At 46.6% G+C, this 25208-nt stretch overlaps 1 protein-coding gene and 1 non-coding gene across 16 annotated transcripts in view; both read left to right on the top strand.

The window, feature by feature from the left end:
* The window catches only part of SPRING1 (SREBF pathway regulator in golgi 1), a 333460-nt gene that overhangs the window by 126228 nt on the left and 182024 nt on the right, over window positions 1–25208 (top strand). For 2 of the 15 annotated variants that reach the window (XM_022597995.3, XM_022597988.3), the window contains exon 6: window positions 1906–19409. The exons of the other annotated variants lie outside the window; for them this stretch is intronic. Coding sequence is in view for 1 of the 2 variants with exons in the window: in XM_022597988.3 (XP_022453696.1) it covers window positions 1906–1946 (41 nt within the window). In the remaining variant the exon portion in view is untranslated. Of the gene's footprint in view, window positions 1–1905; window positions 19410–25208 lie in introns of those variants that run through there. 15 annotated transcript variants of the gene reach the window in all.
* Window positions 21104–21209, top strand: LOC115804124 (U6 spliceosomal RNA). Its single transcript, XR_004024976.1, has one exon. It is a non-coding gene; the product is annotated as a U6 spliceosomal RNA (small nuclear RNA).

Raw genomic sequence — 25208 nt, forward strand, 5'->3', positions numbered from 1 at the left:
ATGGGGGGTTTCCCACCTTTCCTTGACTGCAGAACCCTTTGTGGGCAGAGCTTCTCCAGGACTGGTATTCCATCATATGTCCTTTAGGAAAAGCTGGACTAGATAGCCTTACATCTTTCCGTGGATAAAACCAGACTCTCAGAGGACTGCAGCCTTTTATTCCTTTGTTTTGGCCACTTATAGGTTGGCTTGTATTGAACTTCCCTTAACCTGCACTGAGCATAAACTTGCTATCATTTTTAATGCCAGGTGGTTGCAAGTTTACTAGTAGAAGCTGTGCCTTCCTAAGCAATCAGTTTGCTTATATCCAACACCATCAGTTTTGTTTCCCTCTTTGCCCATACTGCCAGGATGCTCAAACCAGATTTCTGGGTCACTGCCAATAATGGTATAGAAATCTGTGGTATATATTTTGGGTACCGATCTTATCCTTTATTTCAACATATTTTCCTACCTTTTCAATGAGTACCCATTTCCTTGTTTAAAATTTTTTATTATGTTGTATTGATGTATGTAAATAGGCTACCTTCTAATCCTATTTCTGAAATGCAGTGGAGCATAATAATAAGATAAGCACATACCTACATATGTAATCCAACTAGTGTATATTAAATGCTTACCATATGCAAGGTACCCATTAGGGCCCTGGGGAAATAGGGATGAACATGTTGTGGTTGTCCTCCCCGGTGGACCTACAGTGCTGTTGTTGGTGAAACAGACTAAGTAAATTACCACCATCAACAGGCATAAATAATCACTACAGTATTGTGTGTTAAATTGTGAAAGAAGTAGGTGTAAAGTGCTCTGGACGTTCCAGAGAGACTGAGTAGAGAGAGAGAGACAGGCAGAGCTGCCCCAGGCCCCTGGCTACTGCTCCTGGCTGTCTAGGCCTTTCCAGCATCAACCTCCAGGTACAGGTAGGTGAGAGAGTCTTTGGATGATTCCAGCTGCAGTCTCAAGCCACCCCAGCCAACAGAGTGGAGGGTACCTCTGAGCCCTGCCCAAATGACAGATGTATGAGCAAAATAAACTGTTGTGGGGGTTTTTTGGCTGCACTGGGTCTTCGTTGCTGCACGTGGGCTTTCTCTAGTTGCGGCCAGCAGGGGCTAATCTTTGTTGGCGGTGAGCGGGCTTCTCATGCAGTGGCTTCTCTTGTTGCAGAGCACAGACTCTAGGCACGTGGGCTTCAGTAGTTGTGGTGCATGGGCTCAGTAGTTGCGGCGTGCAGGCTCTAGGGTGCACAGGCTTCAGTAGTTGTGGCTCGCGGGCTCTAGAATGCAGGCTCAGTAGTTGTGGCCCACGGGCTTAGTTGCTCCGCAGCATGTGGGATCTTCCCAGACCAGGGCTCGAAGCTGTGTCCCCTGCATTGGCAGGCGGATTCTTAACCACTGTGCCATCAGGGAAGTCCCAAAATAAACTATTGTTGTTTCGAACTAAAAAGAAAGTGCTGTGGGAACCCAGAGAAGGAGCAAATAACTTTGTGGGGAAGAAGGAGAGGAGGGTTGGGATTGTTTGGCTGAGACTGTGGGTGAGGTTCAGGGTACTTGCTCACAGCTGGACAGGATCTGCAAATTCGTGTGTCTGAGTCTGTGCATTTTTTGAGAAGAGGCTCCACTGCTCTCATCAGATTCTCAGAAGAGTTCATGACCCACAAAAGGTTAAGATCCATTGCCTTAAAAGGGTGAGGAGACAATCGCCAGGACAACAAAGAATGGAAAAAATGTGCGAAGCCCTGGAGGCCCTGGGGTCTGTTCTGGCGAATATGTAGGGTAGGAGTGACTGAAGACTCACGTTCACTCCATCTTCTCTCGTTTGACAAATAATTTCCTGAACACCTACCATGGATCGGGCATTGTGCTTGGCTCAGAAATACAACAGTGAACGTGATCTTTTGTCCCTCTACAGACCTCACAGGCTCCAGAAACCTCCCCAGAAGGCTATCCTAATCCCCATATCTTTTTCCCAATGACCTGGGAGGCGAGCTTAGTCACCGGAACGAACCACGATTTCTTTCTTGGGAAAGAAAAAGCCCCAACAAGGAATGAAAAGACTTCTTTCTAAGTCGAACCAGACAATGGATGCAGTTAATAAAGAAAGCTGGAGAAAAAAAACGTAGCCACGTGATTCGATGTGCTTTTACTTGACTATGATTTCAATTTAAATCTTGATTGTATACAAACAGCATCTCTCAACACTGAAAACCCGCACCTGTGAAGACTTGTTTTCCTTTTTATCTTTCTCTCTCCCCTCTCTCTTACCTCCCTGCTCCCCCCTGCCCATGCTTTCAAAATTGTTTTCAAGGCATCAGGAGAAATTTATACTGCAGTTGTGAACTTGATTCTTGGTTTTATCACTGACTCACCGTTCCCACATACTGTACCTCTGATTTTCCATCTCCGAAATGGGTATGATTATACAAGAAAATAATGTCTGTGGAAATTTTAAGAACCTCAGGTGATGAGTTCTGTAGAACTTTCACAAATACACACAGAGTATCTGATTAACCTGTAGGCAGAGTGGGGGTGGCAGAATTTCCTCAGGACAACCTCAGCAGACAGCATGTGGTTCCCTTACCTGTTGATGCATTTGTCTATATGTTTGGTTGAATTATGTCGCTGGATAAACCAGCCTGCAGCCACCTCATACTTGATCTTGAAACACAACACATTCTCTTTCAGGTACAGAGCTTCCAGCTCTGGCTGCTTGTGAGTAGGGGAAGGAGAATGGACACGTTCTGTTCCTTGCTCTGTTCCCAGGACACAGGTTCAAGCTTGCTTCCCCCACCCCCATCCCATGAGTTTTATTCTCTGGAAGTCTTCCCTGAACCTTGGCAGACTCAGAGAATCTGTTACCAATGAGCCCTAAACTGGTGTTTCTCACCTCATGTGAAGTTCATATTGTCTATATGTTGCCCATAAAGAGCAGTTGTCGCTGGCAAAGTCTTTCTGTGTTGCAGGGGAAGGTAGGGATATCAGGGGAAGGACAGCTATGCAGTCTAGTGTGGAAACAGCAAAAATAAACACCAAGGCTCTGAGTTTAAAAGTCAACCGTTCTTAAAGATGTTCTCTAGTGGACGTTGGGTACTGTGTCTATTGTTTTTGCTTGCCTATCAGCCATTCTCCTTTCTTCTGGAAAGAGCAACCCAGTTTTGTTTTGGTGATCCATATTCCCCCATTGGATGTCGTCTTTTTGTTTGTTTGTTTGTTTAAATACAATCAATTGTACAGATTATTTATTTATTTATTTATGGCTGCGTTGGGTCTTCGTTGCTGCACGCGGGCTTTCTCTAGTTGCAGTGAGCAGGGGCTACTCTTTGTTGTGGCGTGTGGGCTTCTCATTGCGGTGGCTTCTGTTGTGGAGCACGGGCTCTAGGTGCACGGGCTTCAGTAGTTGTGCCACATGGACTCAGTAGTTGTGGCTCACGGGCTCTAGAGTGCAGACTCAGTAGTTGTGGCGCACGGGCTTAGTTGCTCCACAGCATGTGGGATATTCCTGGACCAGGGGTTGAACCTGTGTCCCCTGCACTGGCAGGCTGATTCTCAACCACTACGCCACCAGCGAAGTCCTGGATGTCGTCTTGGTAGTGTCATTAATCAGAGTGGCTTACTCTCCTCTGGCCAAGATAGAAGCCCATGACTGTGGCTTGTCCAGATATATTCTCCCAGAAATTTGAGTCTAGAAGGACTCCACAGGGTCGGAGCTCATTCATCCAGGCATCTGTGCCCAGAAGAGACTGACTCTTAGTTCCACTGGGTCTCCAGAGCTTCTGTGGCCTTCTAAGGACTGTTCTTTGGCTATTACATCTATTCTGTGAATCTCCCTAGGCCCTTCCAATGCATACTTTTTTTTCTCTCAAGCTAGTTAGAGTAAGCTTCTGCCTCTGGCCATAATGAAGTAACTGGCACCAGACTTGTTTTCCAGCTGTACACAACTAGAAAACTGGACAAAATATATGAAACAACTGGTTTCAGACATTGGGCAACAGGCTGTGCAGAACTGTGAGCCTGAAAGAAAGGACGCAAATGAGTGGGCCTGTGATCACCTTTCTGCCTGGAAGTACTTTTTAGATTGCAGCACAGGAAGGATGATTCTAAGCAGAGCATAGTGGCCTCTTTGAGTTGAGGAGACATAGATGATCATATGCAGAGGTTGATGAGGCTGGAATTTGTGAGGCAAAGTTCCAGAGAAGATGGTACTACATAGATAAACAGTGCCAGAAATCTGTATAAGGAGCCCTTTGAGTCATTGGCTGAATACTAAGTTGCTCAGGCTTTGGATAAAATGCTACAAAGTTGGCAAAGAACAACTACTGTGGAAGTATACACTGAATAATTCCCAGAGCTCTTATGGGATTGGGGGACATTCAAATTTCAGCAAGCCAGGATGGGAATAACCTATTGAACATCCAGTGCATTCATTAGAGACCACAGTGAGGTCAGACCTTAGTAGTAGGGCTAAACTAGCCTTAGAAGAAAGGCTTCTCTAGATCCACCCCAACAAAGCTTTTCAAAAAGCCTCAAAAAATCAAGCTGACCAGTAAATAACTTAACTTCCCTCCAAAATCAACAACAAAATCTAGACATTCAATTCATAACATTAATAATATCTAGCATCTAATAAAAAATTACTAGACATCTAAAGAAGAAGCATAGAAATGTGAACCATTACCAAGAGAAATATCAGTCACTATAAACAGATTCAAAGGGATAAAGATGGTGTAATTAACAGACAAGGACTTTAAAACAGCTATTAGAAATATGTTCAAAGATTTAAAGGAAAACATGAACATAATGAGAAGTGAAAGAAAAAAATTTTAAAGAACCAAATGAAACTTCTAGAAAGGAAATATACAATATCTAAAATGTAAAATTCACTGGATAGGTTTACATATTAAACAGCATATTCAACATATTCTTAGCATATTAAACAACAGCACATTAAAAGTTGCATAAGAAAAAATTAGTACACATGTTGACACAATAATAGAAGTTATTCAAACTGTAGCACAGGGAGAAAAAAGACTAGGAAAAAAATGACCACAGCATCAGAGACTCTGAAACAATATTAGATGGCTGACCCTACATGTAATTGGAGTCTCAGTATGGAAGGAGGGCAGAAGTTTGGAGGTACTGATGGTTTCAGGCTCTGCTGGATCCAGGAACTCAGACAATGTCATTGGGAATCTCTCTATCTCTCATCTTTGCTTTCCTTGGTTTTGGCCTCATCCTCAGGCAGGCTGTACCCAGATAGTGACAGAGATAGCATCCAGCAGCTCCAGGCTTATATCCCACACAGATGCAGATCCAAGAGAAAGTGAATTTCTCTTTCCCCATATTTCAACCATTATTCAGCCTGATTAACCCACTTAGGATCACACAGCCACCCTGAGTAATTCCTGACTCTGATCGGCCAGGTCTGAGTTGTATATCCTCCTTCCGGGGGGTGGAAGAGAGATGCTCTCCCAAAGATAAATTGGGATGCTGTTACCAAAATATGGTGCCATAGATGTTGAACTGCCAAAAAAAATAGTCAGTTACTACACTTGTATAAAGCACTAAACAATAAGAGCTGTCGAGTACAGCCTCATCCAAGTACAACTTTGCATGTACCAACTCACTTAATCCTTACAACTGTATCAGGATGGAAGCTCATGAAGGACCCAGCTTTATGATGGTTTTCTGGTTCCAGCTCCCAGCCTTGTGTGACCCAAGGTGGTGCCTCCTGTCCCCAGTCACTTCAGGTACTGCACTATCAACTTCGGGCTTCTTTCCTTCTTTATTTTTGGCCCCTGGGAATTACCCCAATTTCCTTAGAAACTTTGTTATGCATTAACAGTAATTATTCTTTTCAACATCTCTCTATATGTTTAATAGCAGGATGGTTTTCAGCTCATCTCTCCATTGTACAGATGGATCCCCAATGTATAATGGGTCATCTCCCCATTGTATCAGTGAGGAAACTGAGGCCCAGAGAAGTTAAGTAGCTTACCCCAGGCAACACAGCTAGTAAGTAGCAGAACCAGTATTCAAACCCAGAGCCTGTTTTTTTGGGGTTTTTTTGTTTTTTGCGGTACATGGGCCTCTCACTGTTGTGGCCTCTCCCGTTGTGGAGCACAGGCTCCGGACGCACAGGCCCAGCGGCCATGGCTCACGGGCCTAGCCGCTCCGCGGCATGCAGGATCCTCCCGGACCGGGGCACGAACCCGTGTCCCCTGCATCGGCAGGTGGACCCCCAACCACTGCGCCACCAGGGAAGCCCCAGAGCCCGTTTTTTAACGCACCATGCTCTGCTACATCAGCGAATGGTGGCTGGTTAATGAGGTCACACACCTGCGTCTCTGTCTGTGGCAGAGTCTTACCTAGACCTAGGGATCCCAGCTCCTCCCTAGACCCTGGAGTCCTTGAGGCACCATCCTACTTCCTGATAATTACTAAGCCCACAGGAAAGGGAACCTCAATGTTTATGTAAGACACCTTGCAACCAAGATACTCTGAATGTTTTCTGTCTGGACAAGGGGAAAGGGGTGGTAGGGAGAAGACCTGGCAAATGGAAGCCATGGTGGCTTTGTTAGTTTCCTGTGGCTGCCATACCAAATCCTTGGTGTTTCTTGGCTTGGAGCTGCATAAAGTCCAATCTTCCCCTGTCTTCCCCTGGCCTTCCCCTCTGTGTGTCTGTGTGTATGTTCTCTTCTGAGTGTCTAATCTCCCTTTGCCTCACTCTTCTAAGGATACCTGTCATTGAATGTAGGGCCCACCCAGGCAATCCAGGATGACCTCACCTTGAGATCCTTAAGTTTGTTACTTTTCCAAGTAAGGTCACATACACAGGTTCCAGTGGTTAGGATACAGACATCTCCCTTTTGGGGGGAAGGGGGCACTACTTAACCTACTACTATGGAAAAGCTGCCAAACTTTGTTCCATCTCTGAGCTGTGACCGATGTGGAGAGGAGCCACAGGCTTGGCTGAGTGAGTGAGCCGTGGTGGGTTTTTGACAGTGCCTCTTTTATTGTTTTGTACTTTTCTGTTTTGAGGCTTTCTGCCCTCTTTTCTGGAAGGTGCACGATGCTCAGTGCTGGGCTCTGTGGTTATTTTCACCTAACAGCTGTGTTTCCGGCGAGCAGCTGGGGATGCTTCTGACTCAGCAGAACCGTAGCAGTAACCGTCAAGAAGCCGTTCAGGCAAGGCTAGAAATAAAGGAGCAGTTTCTTCCCTCACGTCCCCTCCTCCTTTCACTTCCCCACCCGCGGGGACCTTTCGAAAGTCTCAACAAAGCACTTCTTAAAAAACTCCCGCTTCCACCAGTATGCTCAAGGCCTGGCTAAAGGTGGCCCTCAGCTAGGCTTTCCGAAGGCAGATGGATTCCAGAAAGGACTCTGGCAAAGCAGCCTGGCTTTGTATGTGGGAGGCCCCTCCCAAGATGCCCACACCCCCTCCCCACACGGCTGTGTCTTACAAGTTTCCCACAGGTCTGAGCAGTGAAAGCAGAGGCTGGCGGGACTTCTGTGGTTTTCCAGGGTGTGGCCACAAGGGCCAGGGTATCTACATTCAGCAGCCCTTCTCTGTTTAAAAGGTAATGATTTCACCCTGGGCCTGGGAGGCAGCTCCAAAGTTTTACCCCCTGGAGAGAGGCCCTGGAAGTCCTGCCTGCAGCAGGAAGGGAACCAACAGGAAAAAAAAAAATTTGCGTCCTGGAGAGCCAACGTCTGTGCATGCTGGTGCCTGCAGAAGGCTCACGGGAGAGCGAGACAGCTGCATTCTGAGCCTCGTTGCTGCTGTTCCGAGAAAGAAAGGAACAAATAAATTTAGCTCCGTCCTACGCATCCTTCACAGCTGCTTATTGACCAAACAGAAAGAGGCCTCTATTTCAACCCTGGCTTCTCAGCTTTTTTGCCTGATGAGGTCTGCCACCGCCCTTTACAAGGAGGTGACTGACCCCCGCTGCCTTTAGCTCTCGACTAGAGGCTGTACAAGGAGCTCAAGTTCAGGGTTTGAGGTGCCTTTTGCCATCCTGAAACAAAATGGCGGCCGGTAAATGTTTCCACCTGGGCCTCGGCTACTGGACTTCCTAATGTATTTCTTTGCAAGGCAGAACGTGGGGAAGGCTTGACCGCTCAGAGGCCAGCCTGTAGTTCCCAGAGCCATTAGTTTAATAGCACCATTTGTGGAAATAAAGAACTCGCTGACTGGATTTGCAAGTTAAGAGACTGGAACGAAGCGCTGAAGAGGTTTCATGGGGCTTCAGCTTGGAGGGGATCCTCTGGGACAGGAGCAAACTGTGGACTTCGAGTCAGACAGATCTGGGTTCAAGTCCTAGCTCCACTACCTAAGAGCAGAATGCTTCTGGGCAGGGAGCGCTGTCTCCTCACCTGGAAGTGAGGCGTTGGCCACGATGTTGAGCTTCTCTGAGCCTCGTGAAACAGCAGTAATGATACAGGGTTGTCGTGACATGACATCGTGTATTGAACATGCCCAGCCCAGTTCTTGGTGTTCCAGGATGGCACCAAGTCCGTCCGCTTCACCTGCCTAAGCCTGATCCCTTGCCTTCTGGCCACAGCATCTGACTCTTTTCCGTAAAGATTTCGGGCTCACCTTACCCTCAAACTCTGCAGGTGAGTTCGTGGCCCAGGACTGATCATGGAGAATCTCACACACCCCTGGCCATAGTGATTAGTTCCTGGATGTTCACGGGACCCAAGCTGAGATCATCAGAGCCAACTTCAGGGATATTGGTGGAATTATTGGGATGGAGAAAATCTTTCTGCTGGATTTCTAAGGGGTCAAATTTTAAACATGGTGATGGTGGTTGATCTCTTTATGTAAAGGAAGGAAGAATCTCCCTGAGAATAAAGCCAACACAGAAGAAAGCAAACAAACCGACAAACAGACTGTGTTCTGACCATTTGAGGCCCTTGATTCAGCCATGCCTGAAGCCGTCATCCCATGATCTTTCCGGTTATATGAGTCAATACCTTCCTTTTTTGATTTAAGCCAGTCTGAGTTAGGTTCTGTCTCTTGCAATCTGATGAATCCTAAGTATTACACAGCTCAGTACATATCTTTTTGTATTTGAATTTACTTGTGGCCTCATCCAGAACCAAGAGGTATGCAGATGACTGCCCACTGCCACCTCCAGGAGTGAGAGTCTCTGAAGAGTCTCTATGTGCTGGCATGCTGATTTCCTTTGGGCCTCTCTTGCAGATAGGGAGGCAGTATAGTGTAGAAAAAAGGAAGGAGTTTTAGGGTAAAACAGATTGAGCTCAAATCTCTTCTTCATCATTTACTAGCTCAGAGACCTTGGGCAAGTAACTTATTCCCTGTGATCCTCTGTCTTCTCACCTGTGGAATGGGATAATACTATTACTTGTGAGTTGTAGTGTGTATGGGTACTAGATTCTAAAGCCAGGGTGAAGGCAAAAACATACCTGAGGGCTTCCCTGGTGGCGCAGTGGTTGAGAGTCCGCCTGCCGATGCCGGGGACATGGGTTTGTGCCGTGGTCCAGGAAGATCCCACATGCCACGGAGCGGCTGGGCCCGTGAGCCATGGCCGCTGAGCCTGCACGTCCGGAGCCTGTGCTCCGCAGTGGGAGAGGCTACAACAGTGAGAGGCCCGCGTACCAGAAAAAAAAAAAAAACCTGAAAATCTGATAGACTGCCCTCCCCCTGAAGGGTTGAGAAACCTTGTTCTAGAATCACACTTAGCGCAGACAGCTGTTCATCACAGGAAAGGCTCCCAGGATTGGAGACTGCAGATGAGCAGGTCCATATATTCCATTTCCATGCTTCCTGTGCGGCAAGTCCACATGCGAACAAGACAGGGGGCATTGTCCACACCCTTTCAATGAGCATTTCTCCCTCTTTTTTTTGGCCAGCGGTGCATGGCTGAATTGGTGTAAGTCAACGCTTGCAGGGTGTGCCAGTCCTGCTTCTGCCTCATAGAGTTGCTGCGAGCATCTGAGAGGCCCTTGTGTAGAATGGGCTTTGCACAGAGCGAACCCTTAGGCGTCAGACTTGGTACTTGTATGATTTTCACACGTAGCGCAAACCTTGTGCACAGTAAGTGTTCAGCATGGGTCTTCTGAACTGCCTTAAATTCAGAACGAGAGCACGCAGCCTTGTGGGGAGGAGGTGACAGTTCCAAGGGAGTCTCGACACGCATGGTTCTTGTCTGAACTTGCAGCTCTGACAGGGCCTCTCACCACCACCTTCTTCAGTAGCTGTCACCCCTCTTGTGCTTTTCCCAGACCTCAGCCCCAGCACACAGAACATGGGACCAGTTTGCTTGGAGACCACACTCTGGCCCCCAGCTCCAGCTCCTGCCCTTGACCCTCATCCAGTCCCTTTATCTCTTGGAGCCTCAGTTTCCTCCCAGTTAAAACAGGGATCCTAACTCCCAGCTCTTCACAAGATCGTCTGTCGGGACTTACTTAAGTGCACCGGACTTACACCTGGGCACCACAGACCTGAGATTCAGTCTGTGGGCTTGTTTATTTTTTGGCCTATATATTTTCTCTTAAATATTTGAAATACATATTTTCTAGTATTTTTAATTGAGGGGCAATTTACATAATATGAAATTATCCATTTTAAAGTGAACAATTCGGTGGTATTCAGTACAGTCACAGTCTTGTGCAGCTGCCACCTTGATTTCGTTCTAAAAAACTTTCATCACCCAAAAGGAAGTCCCATACCCATTATTCATTCGTCCCCATTCCCCTCTCCCCCCAGCCCCTGGCAACCAGTAATCTGCTTTCTGTCTCTGTAGTTTTGCCTATGTTGGACACTATATATAAATGGAATCATATACTATGTGACCATTTGTATCTGGCTTCTTTCATTTAGCATCATGTTCTTGAGGTTCATCCATGTTGTAGCCTCTGTCAGTACTTCATTCCTTTTTATGGCCAAATAATATTCCATTGTACGGATAGACCACATTTTGTTTATGCACTTAGCCCTTCATGGACTTTGGGTTGTTTCTACCTTTTGGCTATTTGTGAATAATACTGCTATGAACATGCTTGTAGATGAGCTAGTTTGAGCACCTGCTTCCAGTTGTTTTGGGCACATAATGAGGAGTGGAATTGCCGGGTCACATGGTAATTCTATGTTTAACTTTTTGAGAAACCACCACTTTGTTTTCCACAGTGTCTGGGCCACTTTTTATTCCCACCACCAAAGTATGAGTGTTCCAATTTCTCCACATCCTCCCCAACACTTGTTACTTCCCATTTTATTTCTTTTATGATAGCATCCTAGTTGGTGTGATGTGGTACTTCATTATGGTCAGATTAGATAGTAGCAGGTAAAAGGAAAAGATTTCACATGAAAATCCAGAGCAACAGCTTCTCTTGAGAAAGGAAAGAGCTGTCAACACTGGGACTGCATTCGGGAGAAGGCAGGCATTGTCTGAAGCTCAGTGGCAGCTGCCCCTTCAGCGGGGGTGTCCCTTCCGGGTCCTCCACAGGCCCCAGCCCGCCTTAGCGTTCCCCCAACTCTGAGTCAGCTGCTGCTTCTCATCACACTCCACCGCTCTTTTTCTTAAAGAAGAAACCGGCACCCATGTCTCCATCAAAAGTGAGGAAAAAGAGACTTGGAGAGCCGTGTTGTTTTGAAGTAGAGGAAGACCCGCAGTTCTCTGTGGAAGTGTTTCATATGCGCCTGCGTCATTTACTCATTTCTGCCACCTGGTCCCCGTGGGCATCTGAGCGGGTGACACACCCACAGCTAGCTCTGTCTGCTGTCCTTCCTTAGGGGTGGTGGGGAGGGCAGAGCGATGGTGCCAGGACTGTGCCCTTCTCCCAGGCTGACGCACCCAGGCCAGCCTGGGCCTTCCTGGGCTCATACACATGTGGTCCTTCTGCCTAGCACTTTCTGTCCTGCTCTTCCCCACCCAGCCCAACTCTGGTCCTTCTCCAGGTCTTAGCGTCAGCGCTGTTTTCTCCAGAGTCTTCCCTGCTGCTCCAGAGCACATCAAGTATCCCTGCTGTGTGTCCTTGCAAGACCCTGGACTCCCCCCAGGTCCTCAGCACAATTATCACTCATCTATCCCTTACAGGAGTTCTTCCCTTTGTAAAGTGTGGACCCCAATGCACACATGCATAGATTCACACGTCCCGGTTTAGGCCACAGGCCCAGCGCTTGTCCGTCCCAGACCCGTCTCGTGCCTGCCTTCATCTAGGGCCTCCACTGTCCCTGCTTCCCGCGGGCAGCGACTCCAGTGTGCACAACATAAACTTTCCAACCCACTTTCCAGTGCTTATGAAACATGCATAATGTTGTTCTTTGGGCATGTATGTTTTAAATTTATGTCACTGGGGTTGTATCATAAATCTCAGTCTAGTTCCTACTTTTTTCATCTCGCTATGTTTTTAAGATCTATCCATGGTGATATATGCAAATCCAGTGTATTATTTCTGCCTGATGCATATTATTCCATGATCTGCATTTATCGGATGTGGTTTATCTATTTAGCCTGTCATGGACAGGTAGGTCACCTCTGGCTCCTTGCTTTGACAAACCTGGCCTCCACCAACATCCTCATGCGTGTCTCCTTGTCATCCTAGGCAGGGGTGTCTCTAGGATACACACCTGGGAGAGGCACTGCTGCTTCATATATTGTTATGGGTTGAACTGAGTACCCCCCACAAAGGTACGTTTGAAATCCTAACCAAGAGTACCTCAGGATGTGACCTTGTTTGGAAACAAGGTTGCTGCAGGTGTAATTAGCTAAGATGAAGCCATTGCAGTAGGCTGGACCCTTAATCCAGTATGACTGGTGTCCTTATAAGAAGAGGGAAAACAATGTGAGAAGACAAAGGCAGGAGTTCAAGTAATGTAGCTGCAAGCCAGGGAGCACCAAGGATTGGCAGCCATCGTCAGAAACTAGGACGAGGCAAAGAAGGATTCTACCCAGAGTGTCAGTGGGAGCGTGACCCTGCTGACATACAGCCTAGGTCTGCATTCATAAGCTTCTCTGAACATTTGGAACTCAGAACTTTCTCTTGATGATGAATACTGGTAATTTGGATCACTCTCATTTACAAACAGACTATATCCATCCATCCACCCATCCATCCACTATCTGTACATCCATCCATCATCTGTCTGTTAATCCATCCATCCGTCCATCCATCCATTTATTTCTCCATCCGTCCATCCATCCATTTATTTCTCCATCTGTCCATCCATCCATTTATTTCTCCATCCATCTGTCCATCCATCCATTTATTTCTCCATCCATCCGTCCATCCATTTATTTCTCCATCCATCTGTCCATCCATCCATTTATTTCTCCATCTATCCATCCATCCATTTATTTCTCCATCCATCTATCCATCCATCCATTTATTTCTCCATCCATCTGTCCATCCATCCATTTATTTCTCCATCCATCCATTTATTTCTCCATCCATCTATCCATCCATCCATTCTCTATACATCTGTCTGTCATCCATTCATCCACCTATTTATCTATTATTCATCCATCCCTCCCTCCCTCCCTCCCTTCATCCATCCGTCTATCCATCATCCATCCATCCTCTCATACCACAGATTTTTACTGGGTGCCTGCTCAGTTCTGGATTCACAGTAACGAACAAGACAAACAGTTCTTTGCCCTCATGGAACTCATCATTAGTGGGGAAGACAGACATTAAACTAACAATTACTTAGATACAGGTGTGATAAGCTCTGTAAAGGACAAATGTAGTGCCTGTGAGAGCAGAGAATGGGGGGACTTGGCAAAGCCTGGGGGTCATGGAAGACTTCACTGCAAAGGTGACATTGAAGCTGATGCCTGAAGGATGGGTAGGGATTGGCCAGAGGAAACATGGGCAGGAAGGGCCTCCCACACAGAGAACAGGTGTGCATAGTTTGAGATTGGAAAGCATTTGGTGCTTGTAAAGAAGTAAAAGAAGGTCAGCATAGCTGGAGTGGAGGGAGGGTGGGAAAATGCCTGAGATGTGGCTCAACAATTGGCTGAGCCAGTATCCCTGAGTGTCCCCTAGGGACTTGTGCATCGGCAGGGAAGAGCCCCACAGTAGATTAGGAGTAAGAATTACTTCCGTCCACATGGCTCACTTCAAAGCCAGCTCCCTTATTAGTTTGCTGACTAAGAAATGGGCTTAACAATATCCACTCCATAAAAGAGGTGAGCAATGAAACAGTACTCCAGAAATGCCTCAAGGCACCTTGCATAAACAATTGCATAAATTGCATAAACAACAATTGCATAAATCCATTCATTTTTGCCATTATTTTAAAAATCCCACAGGTTAGTAACGCACACAGCAAAAACAAAGGAAATGGCTACCCTTAGCATTTACCTGGTTCTGGTCTTTCTTGGGGACTAAAATATGGCTTTTAGAGGCTTGTCTCATTTATCCTAGAGCAGGACTATGAAGTGATAAAGGTGGATCATTACAGATGAGGCAGCGAAGGAGTTGAGAGGTTAAGTTACCTGCTAAGGTCACATCACGAGACAGGGAAAGACGTTGGGGAAGAAGACAGGCTTCCTGCCTCTCGGTCCATTGCCAGACCCCTTACAGCCAGACCAGGGAGGAATTGCTTCTCTCCATAAGTGGGAATACCACTGAGAGCTAATTTCTCCCCACTAGATCCACAGAATGGAGAAGAGCACTTGACCTGGAGTCTTGTTCTGGGGGTGGTCTGTCGTGCAGACTGTGAAAACTATCAGGGAGCCGTCATATTTCCATTTCTCTTGGGCTGCTCCTGTCCAGAGAGAGAGAGAGAGAGAGAGAGAGAGAGAAAGGGAGCCCCAATCAAGGCTGGAAGAGCCAGCCTGCAACACATCCACTCAGGGCTGTCAATACTTGGGTTTTACGGACACCCAGATTCAGAGGCAATAGCTTAGTGCCTCTTCATCGATTTAACTATCATTTCAGGTCCATAGCTCACAGCTAGAAACCAGCCTGCATAAAACCTCACATTATGGTGCTTCTCTTCTTCTTAAGGACACTACATTCCATTAGGAAAACCAAACTATTAGAGGCAGGCTTGATGGATGAGCCTGACGTTATTATCTCGCTGAACAATTACAGGGCCAACCTCTTAGAGGGGGACTCCCCAGTACACATGTAGGATTTGGTCGACGAGATGTGCAGAATGGAGGGAAGGGCTGGGAAGACAGAGGGCAGGCCAGCAAGCCCGGGCACTCAACCCTTTAGTGGGCATCCAAGTTTACTCTCAGAAGTCCTTAGGGAATTGTGCTTCAGAGAGAGACCTTTCTTCTGACCTAACTTCAGAGTCCAAACAATGAAAATTAATTACTGAACAAGTATGGATTAAGTGCCTGCTCCATCTAGATCCTGGGCTAGACAGCAGGGACATTTAGAAGCTTTAAGCTATGGTGTGGTCTGAATGTTCTCAGCACCCCACTCGGCATGCTGCTCTGGGTGTTCCCTGCCCGTTTGATCCACGTTGGTACTGGAGATGAAACCTGTTTGTTGTCTGTGGTCTGGGAGTTCAGAGAGTGGTCAAGCGAGGCTCTTTGCTAAGGCGGAATGGGCTGGGCTTCGAAGGGCAGGCAGAATAGAGTTGAGGGGGTTGGGCTGTCTGGCAAGGCAGTATTTTGAGACAGTCCAGTTTTCATCCATTTCCATCTTCCATCCATGGACATCTTAGCTTATCTGGGACATTGGTGAGGCCACTTAAGGGCAGGCTTGTAGACATCTGCTTTGCAGACACACAACAGAGCACACACATGGAGCACGCACACACACAAACACACACAGAGTATATCTATTCTGGGCATGCTCATTAGCAGCTAACTTTAATCTTCTTTAACGCTTGCATCTCAAATCCCAAATACTTTAGTGTGTGCTGTCTATGAACACACACCAAAAATAGTTCTGGGTAGATAAACACATTGAACCAAGAGGCTGTCTGATTGCAGTTTGAGTCGCGTGAAGTCACTGCCTCCTAGATCCCTTCAGTGCAGCCGAGGAAGGAATCTTAACACAGAATACCAATAAATAACTAACCTGAACCGCACCTCCTCCCACCCACTGCGGCCAGCAACACATGCAGCTCACCACCCCCTGTGGGAAAGCTGAGATGCTCTGTCCCTAGGCCTTCGGCAGGATGTGTCTGCTTGAGGGTCTGACCATGTGGCTGAAACTCACTGTTTCTTGTGCCCAATTCACCTCCTGCATTGCACACCTAATTGCAAGATGCAGCAGCTCTTGCAATTAGGTGTGCAATGGCTGCAAACTTGCATCGATGAAAGAGTTGATGAACGTCAGTGAAAAGGAAAAGTTGACGGTGCCTTTCTGCCATCTGCCTCTTTCCTTCCACATTGCCAAGTACCTGATGCTGGCTGCTGACTTGATATATTCATCGTTACAAGAATTTAAAAGTTAAGAAAAAAAAAAAAATTACAGGAGTGTGCAGCCTTGTCCCCGTCCACCACCCACAAAAGGAAGGACCCAGTGTCATTTTGTAGTGGGTGAATGCTGGCCCCCCACAAAAGGTATGTCCATATCCTGACCCCCCAGAACCTGTGAATGTGACTTTATTTAGAAAAAGTGTCTTTGCATATGTAATTAAATTAAGGATCTTGAAATGAGATAATCCCAGATTTATCTGGGTTGGCCCTAAATCCTATGACAAATGTTCTCACGAGACACACAGAGGACAGACCCACAGGCAAAGGCCATGTGAAGACAGAGGTAGGAAGTGGAGTTGTGTGGCCACAAGTGCAGGAATGCTAACAGCCACCAGGAACTGGAAGAGGCAAGGAGCAAAAATCTTCCCCGGAGCCTCTGGAGGGAGCACAGCCTTACTGCCACCTTGATTCTGGACTTCTGGCCTCCAGAACTGTGAGAGAATAAATTCTTATTGTTTTAAGCCATGAAGTTTATGGTGATTTGTTTTGGCAGCCCTAGGAAACTCATACACATTTCTTACTGCATTAATGGAAAAGCGGGCCAAGTTAAAAAAAAAAAAAAAAGAATAATGGAGAAGCCAATAGGATTTAAATAACAAGTTGCATTTATGGGGCACTTAACATGCCAGGTTCCTGCTCAAATTAGAGTGACAGAACTGAGTTTGTACCTGGCAAGGTGAGCCCCAGAGCTCATGCTTTTAGCCAGCTACCCTATACTTCTGGAAAAGTGTGGGAGCTGTATTTGGAAAGGGAGATGGGAGGAGAAATGAGAAAAGTTAGATCTGAAAGAGAGTTGGGGAGAATTTGAGAGAGATGTGGGGGCCAGGTGCTGTGGAAGAGAAGTACAAAAGTTCCGAAGTTTTGCTTTACATTATAAATAGGATTTTTTGGGTGTTCCCTGAAAAATTTGGTAAAGATTTAAATTGCTCTCCAGTTAAGTTTTTTTTTTTTAAGAAAAAAATTTTACATGACATCATGACGAGACTTGCTTATGTGTTACCTGTGTTTTATACAGGATACTTTTTCACTCGTTTGACATTTCTTTATTCCCTGTGCTCTGGCTTATCTGCCAAAACCTGTGCTAGGTGCTGGGCAGACCTGCAGGTAAATGAGAACCAGACCCTGCCCTGGGGTGCTCAGCTCATGAGGTGGGCAAGGTCCAGCAGACGAAGGTCCTTGAGTTTGGACATCATTCTGTGGGCAGTAGGAAATTTTACGCAGGGGACGAAATTGAGAGAGAGTGAGAACTGGCTCTGTGTTCCCCAGGCCACTGTGAATCCTTGCCCCCTCTGACCTTTAGCAGCTGGTGGCTAAGTGGATAGACTGATGAACTTGCTAGACTACTGAGGATTAAAGAGTTTCCCATTAAGGTGACACCATCGGATTTTAACTTTTTTTTTTTTTTGGCTGAGCTGCGCAGCTTGCGGGATCTTAGTTCCCTGATCAGTGATTGAACCCAGGCCCTCGGCAGTGGAAGTGGGGAGTCCTAGCCACCGGACCACCAGGGAATTCCCAACATCATCAGATTTTAAAAGTTTTTTTTTTTTTTCTCTAGGCTTTTTTAGTATGGGGTGGGGAGGGAATGGGAAATGGGGCATGGAGTGATGGTGACTGACTTTCTTCAAATCCTATTGCCTTGATGGCCCCCACTGAACCCAGTTGTAAGGTTGGTCCTGGCTTTCAGAAAATATTTGCCTTGACAATACGGACAAAACCAGTTTCTATTCATCTTTGTGATTACATGGGAGTCACATGGGAGGTGATAGTACAGCTCTACGGTTAATAGAATTCAGACCATGATCAGAAATTAACTTTGAAAGCCCTTGGAGAGACATTACATTGGAGGCTGTCGTGGTTTCTTGCAGTCAGTCCAGCATAGCTCGGTTTCTACCGAATTGGAGAAGGTTGTTGATTGCTCAGCTGAGCACCAGATGAAGCTGGCCAAAATTTACAGGCTGTATTATATGAAAACAGCAGGTATTTAAGCACTGGACTCATGCTAAGGGCTGAGAGGTGCTTGGAGCTGAGACTGCTGCATGGGCCCCAGAGAAGGAGGCAGGTGAACCCTTGCCTGGCACTTACACGTATTTATTCTATCTTTTCTCTCGTTATCATATTATTGTTATTATTACTATTCTGCTGAGTCCCTGTTGTTGAATGAATGTACAGAACACAATTGCATACGTTGTAGGACTAGACTACAGTATACATTTTTCTTAAAAGTTCTTGCCTTTCACTATGAGAGTTATCCTTTCTCAGAATAAATTTGGCCGGCTTAGCTGTCCGTGTGGCTCTGCTGAGGGATTACAGTCTTCCAGCCAAGTTGGGTCTTGTCCACAGTGATCCAGAAGCCAATTTTCTGAATAAATCACAAAAATGCTCCAGAGTTGGTATATTTACCCAAAAGCTCATCTTCTCTTGCTATGCACACATAATAGTTGTGAATGTACTTTGCATTTTGCAGTATTTTATATAGTGTGGCATTTCCCAAAGCGTGGTCTGGGGAACACCAGGGTGGCGGAGTGTTCTGTGGAACAAGAGTTTCCTGGGCGGAATACGGTTGGAAACTACCTGCTTTTGGATGTGTATTCACACGTCAACTGAGTCTAAAGTAAAGACATCTGGGTAACTTGGTTTAATGCAGCACTGGCCAAATTTGGTTGCCCATGGAATCACCCTATTTGGTGCACTCTGGCAGCCAGAAGCACAGGGGAGGGGCAGGGCAAGAGGTGGCCAGGCCCACCCTGGGTTTCTCAGGCCCTGGGGCAAAACTGAGTTGGAGGGTGGGAGACTAAGCTGGATGTTTTATACTGGCCAGACCTGGGCGGGACTTGTTAATGTTGGAAACTGGCCAGAAAGCTATAGGATATGCCCAGGCTGCCACTAAGGGCTGGGAAAGGGGGATTTGTAAGAATATGGCTGATAACTGTCTTTGGAGGAAAATGCAACCCTTTTCTGTTTGTACCCATTGGGTTCAATAACCTGTTATAAAGAATAGGGTTGAGTAGCATCCCACCAAAATTCATGTCTACTTGGAGTCTTGAAATGTTAACCTATTAGGAAATAAGGTCTTTGCAGAGGTAATTAAGGGGATGATCATACTAGATCAGGGTGGGCCCTAAATCCAACAACGAGTGTCCTTATAAGAGATGGAAAAGAAGCACACAGGGAGAAGGCCATGTGAAGACAGAGGCAGAAATTGGAATGATGTGGCCACAAGCCAAGGAACGCCAGGAACCACCAGAAAATGGAAGAGGTGAGGAAGGATCCTCCCCTAGAGCCTTTGGAGGGAGTGTGGCATGGCCCTGCTGCCACCTTGACTTCAGACTTCTGGCTTCCAGATCTGTGGGAGAATAAATTCCTGTTGTTTTGAGCCACCAAGTTTGTATTGATTCATGATGGCAGCCCCAGGAAATTAATACAAGCCGATGCTAGTCTCACCCTTGGGTGCGACAGGATTTCCACACAGCCTGAAACTGTGAATCAGATACATCCCTGTTGATGAAGGCGTAATGGATACATGTGAACTCGAGACCTGCTAACTTCTGCACCAATGCTGGATGATTAGTTAGAGGCTGCGTGACAGTCTTGAGGGCTCCATGCAACGTGGAAGAGGAGAGATTGCAGAGGAAAGGGGCAATTTTAGGGACACTGAGGGATGATGGGGTACAGGGAAGGCAGGTGAATCCCATGAACTATGAGAGGTAAGTCAACTAGAAAAGATGTGAGGAGCCTCTTGTTGGCAGACCTGAGAAAGAGTGACTCAATGAGAAGACACAGCTGGGAGGTGCCTCCAGGCTGGGTCCGCAGTGAGTTGCCAGGTCTGGGACTTCAAAGGCCCAGGCAGCCCTTTTGCAATTAATCATTTGTGCCCAGGGTCAGCCTGACATTCCAGTGGACTTGGAGTTACTTCTCATACTGTCATTTAACCTTCCCAGAGCTCAAGTCTCTGCTGTATGACCTTCAACTACTGGCTCCACCTCTCTTAGCCTGTTTTCTGACCTACAAAATGGGGGTAATAATAATTTGAACTTTGTGGGGATTATGTGAGATAATGCACATGCAAGACGCTCCACAGGTTCGTGGCACATGGCAAATACTTGCTTTGTTAGCTACTAGTACGGTTACTGTTCCTGTTTATGACCTGTGATCCTACCTACCAGCTTTCACACACTGAGCGCTTACTATGTGCCTGACAGCGCTGAGCACCTTACATGTTTTTAATTCTCACAACAACTTCAGGAGGAAGCAATTACAAGTACTGTTGACCCTTGAACAGTGCGGGTCCACTTACACAACCAGTTTTTTTCAGTAAATACTACGGTACTACACAACCTGTAGTTGGTTGAATCCTCCGTGAGGAACCATGGGTATGAGGGCCACCTGTAAAGTTATATTCAGATTTTTTGACTGCGCAGGGGTCCGTGCTGCTAACCTGTGCAATATTCAGGGGGGCTGGGGGAGGACAGGACATTGGCCAGGTTCAGATGGCAAAACCAGGATTCAAAGTCAAGGCCGACCACATGCAGAGTCCAGGCTTTTTACTACTGAATCTGAGAGTACACCGGGTGATTTTATGTGCTACACCGGTGAAATTTTTACTTATAATAGTTATATATCTATTCTATTTCCTATTAGAAAAATACAGTTTTCCTATTTATAGTAGTGATTAAATTTTCCTTTTAAAATAAACATTCAGTGCTCACTGCGGCACCACATATCCAAAAAATCGGAACATACAGAAAAGATTAAACAGCCCCTGTGAAAGGATGACATGCAGATATGTGAAGTGTTTCATGTTTTTACAGTATTATATGTCAATTATATCGAAATGAATGAACAAATGAAGTAAACTTATTTAGCAGCACTACTCGCAATAGCCTAAAGGTAGAAAGAGCTCAAATATCTATCAACAGATGAAACAATAGACAAACTGTGGTGGATGTAGACAACGGAATATTATTTGGCCATAAAAAGGAATGAAGCACTGACACATGCTGCAACGTGGATGAACCTCAAAGACATGATGCTAAGTGAAAGGAGCCAGACACAAAAGATCACATATTATATGATTCAATTTATGTGAAACGTCCAGAATTGGCAAATCCATGGGAACAGGAAGCAGATTAGTGGTTGTGAGGGGTTAGGGGAGGTGGGTATGGGGTTTTATGTTGGAGTGATGGAAGTGTTTTGGAACTGGACGGAGGTAGTGGTTACACAACGCTGCGAATGTACTAAATGCTATTGAATTGTTCACTTTAAAATGGTTGCTTTTATGTTATGTCAATTTCACCTCAATAATTAAACAATTAACTTATTTAAGTTTAGAGAAGGAAATTAATTTCCTTAAAAATTAATTTATTTAAAGAAAAATATGAAGTAAATCATAGCACAAGGGGAGAGCGAAGGTGGTACTTAGAAAATACGGCACCGTGTTATGCGTTAAAAGCGCAAGGCATCTCTCCTTAAGGGCCAAGTCTGGCAGAGTCTGAGTCTTGCCCTCCTTTGTTTTTTTTTCCCCCTGCAGCCAGCTCAGTGCTTAAGAAATACTTGTTGAGTTCAGCGCAGCCTGGCTTAGCTAATTGAGTTAAGGCGAGCTGAGTCGTACTGAATGCACCAGCTGGCTGGCCTGGAGGAGATCCAAGTTGAAGATGTTAAGAATCACACTAATTCAATAAGCGGCTGCAAGGTAGTCTAAGTAATGAGCCCACGCGCCTTTCCTTACCCAACTTACCCGTGTTGTGCCGGCACCTTAGGAGCCTTCTCTTCCTGAAATCTCCTGTGTGTGTTTGCTGGAGACACCAGGCAAGAGAGTGTAGGAGAGGAGGTAAGGGGACGTGGAGAACTTTCTGTCTGTGTACAGGTACGGCTACCCCCACACTCATCACGCACCTTACGTACTACCTAACTGTCAGCTCGTGCTTGACTCTGACTGCCTGAGTTGGAAGCTGGCTGAGCACCTTGGAGAAGTTAATTCATCTCTCTGCACCTTTGTCTCCTCACCTGTAAAACGAGGCTAATGATAGTACCTACTGTATGCGGTTCTTGGGAGGATTCGATGAAACAATATCTGTCAAGCGCTTAGCATACACTTTTGGGAACATTGTAAGCACTCAGGAAGGTTAGCTATGATGATTAGCAGCGACCAGCGTTGTAGAGAGGTGGGTTTGAAGTATGTGGCAGGGCTGGTGCCTGGAGACGCGGGAGGACAAGAAGAGAAGTTGTTTGTAAATATCTTAAACAGAAGCACATGGCTTCCTCATGTAAGTTCTTCTGGGATGTGACGTAAGCTCCCAGTATGAGGCAGGAGTAGCAGAATCTGGCTGTTTTTCTCCATTCTGGTAGGATTTTACCTACAGAGAGTCCCCAGCGGCTGCCTGTACCTGGAGAGCAGAGAGAAAGCCACACAAAGTTTCCCTCTTTCTGCTGTCCTCTGGGAAGCTGCTCCATTCTGCATTTTTGGCTAAGCCGTCAGTGAAGTACCGCAGAGGTACATGTGGTAATCTCTTTCCCGAATCTCTGTCCCACCCGCAAGGCTGCACATGGGAAGGGCAGGACATGGGAATCCCAAGGTGTGATTTCCCAGACTATGCATTTCGTTGCTGCTGCCCGCCTGGCCTTGGTCAGGCTCCTGCCTCTTTCTGGCTATTGCTCCTCATTTATGAATGAGGGAGAGGGCAAGGGTTGTAGAAAAATCACTGATTTTCAAGCTGTAAAAATATGAGGAGCTGTCTGATAAAATAAAATTGTTCAAGGGAACTGAATATACAAATGGACACAAGAGTTGCCACATGGTTGGAATAGGGGCGGGGGTCCTATATAGTCCCAGACGCTGAGCTTCTGTCACCCATCCTCCTTGCTTCCCCCTGCTGTCTTCCTCCCTCCAGCAGTGCCCAAGATGCATGTTTTGAAAACTGCCAACTGGAATGAATTCATGGGGTAGGGGCAGGGCTGGAGTCCCAGGGCTGGATAGAGCGTGAGGGGGTCCCCGAGGTAGTCTCCAGCAGCGTGGAGGAGGTGGAGGGCAGATCTATGTGCAGGCTTGCCTGCCCATGTCACACTTGGCAGCATGACATGGGAGTATAGGACACCATGGCTTTCTGCCCGCCCATCATCCATTCCTCCTGGTAGGAGCCCTGATATTCTTTGGGGGAATCACTCACTCCCACTCCGCCCCTGTGGGTTAGCTAGGCTTCGGCAGTGAGCACTTGACTGGGCTCTGGGTGATCAGATCATTCCAGCCCCCTTGTCCTGGTCGTTGGTTTAGCAGTGGGCAGCTGAACCTATCAGAACCCACCAGACGTGACCCTCGGACTTTTACAGAGGCAAGCAAGAGAAAGCCTTGACTTGACTCTGCGACGATGTACAACAGGTGGAGAGAGCCAATCTCAAAATGAAACCAAAACAGGGAAAAGCAGAGCTGAAGAGATGGGGAGAGGCAGATTCCTGAAAACTTAAAGGAAAGCCTAGATCCTGCAATGCCTGAAGTTAATAAGAAGCAAGAAGCCCTTGCTTCTCGGTTAAAAACTTCAATACATTTTTGATTTGTCTTAAGTCCATTCAAGTTAGGAGTTTGTCATTTTGCAACTGAAACCTCCCGACTACTACAATGGGCAAGCTTTTCACCTCCGTTTTCAGTTTTCTCATCTACTAAGTGTCTCTAAAAATCCATAAACCTCACCTTTAATGGGATCTATAAACACATGTATTTTATCACAGCAGCAGTAGCAAGACATTAGCAAGAGTGGTTAAGTATTTTGAATATTTATTAGTTCTAAGGAAAGCAAAACAAGAGTTGGTTAATATCAGTTCACTTTGTTCTCTAAAGAGAGTGGGGGGAGCAAAAGACAAATAAATGTCCATTATAAACGGGAACAGAGAAAGCAGGAGCAGACCCCATATTAACAGGAAAATGCCAGGGGAATGCATGTGAGTCCTCAATTTCGGATTTTTTCAATTAGATGGTGGGGAAGAGGTCTGCAGGGGACTAAGGCTCCTACAATTATGCAGGTAGGGCTGAGCCCCAGGGAGACCCCACCAGTATAAGCAGGTAGGGCTGAGCCCCAGGGAGACCTCCCCCAGCCCCGCCCCACCCCGCCCAGGCTCTTGAGGCCAGGGAAAATCTAGAGGAAGAGTTGAGAGGGATTTGTCTTAGAGCAGAAGGTTCAGAGGCCTGAGCTCTACAACTGTGGATGAGCTCCCAACAAGCCACTGCAGCTCGTGGCCAACGCCATGCACGTGGCCAAACCTTCCCTGACAGACTCAGGCTAGCCTTTTGTGGCCCATAAGAGCTGTTTCTGGGGACTGCCAGCTCAGAACGCTATTGTGGTCTGCTCAGGAACCTTTGAAATCGAAAGCCCCCAGCTCCCCTTGTCACTGCTGGCGCACATAAATACAACCAGGGGGGATTTCCCACGGAATTTTTTGCAACCACTCAAATGTTTCATTTCCCATTGTTTGCCAGCCCCTCTCCGAGCCTCAACTGTCAAAGCAGCAGCAAACACAGGCTGCTTTTCCCTCAGGACCCCACGCACGGCGCTTGCTCTTGCTCCCCCTCCACGTCGGGAAGCTGGCGTTGGCAGGATGTGATGGGCTCGGCCAGGGAATAAGGTCTGTTAGTCAACTAGTGAAGCAAGTCAGCAGAGGGAATACCCGGCCCTACCCAGCCCAGCCTGCTGGGGAGGCACAGCTCTGTGCCATCCCCCTGGTTATTAGTATAATCATGGCAACTAATAATTATATTTATGGGAAGAAATCCCTTCCACAAATCCAAAGCACTTGACCAAAATATACAATGCAGCTG

Source organism: Delphinapterus leucas, chromosome 14, assembly GCF_059928025.1.
Source record: "Delphinapterus leucas isolate spDelLeu-1000000601 "Yukka" chromosome 14, BTC_Dleu_Yukka2, whole genome shotgun sequence".
NCBI classification, from domain to species: Eukaryota; Metazoa; Chordata; class Mammalia; order Artiodactyla; family Monodontidae; genus Delphinapterus; species Delphinapterus leucas.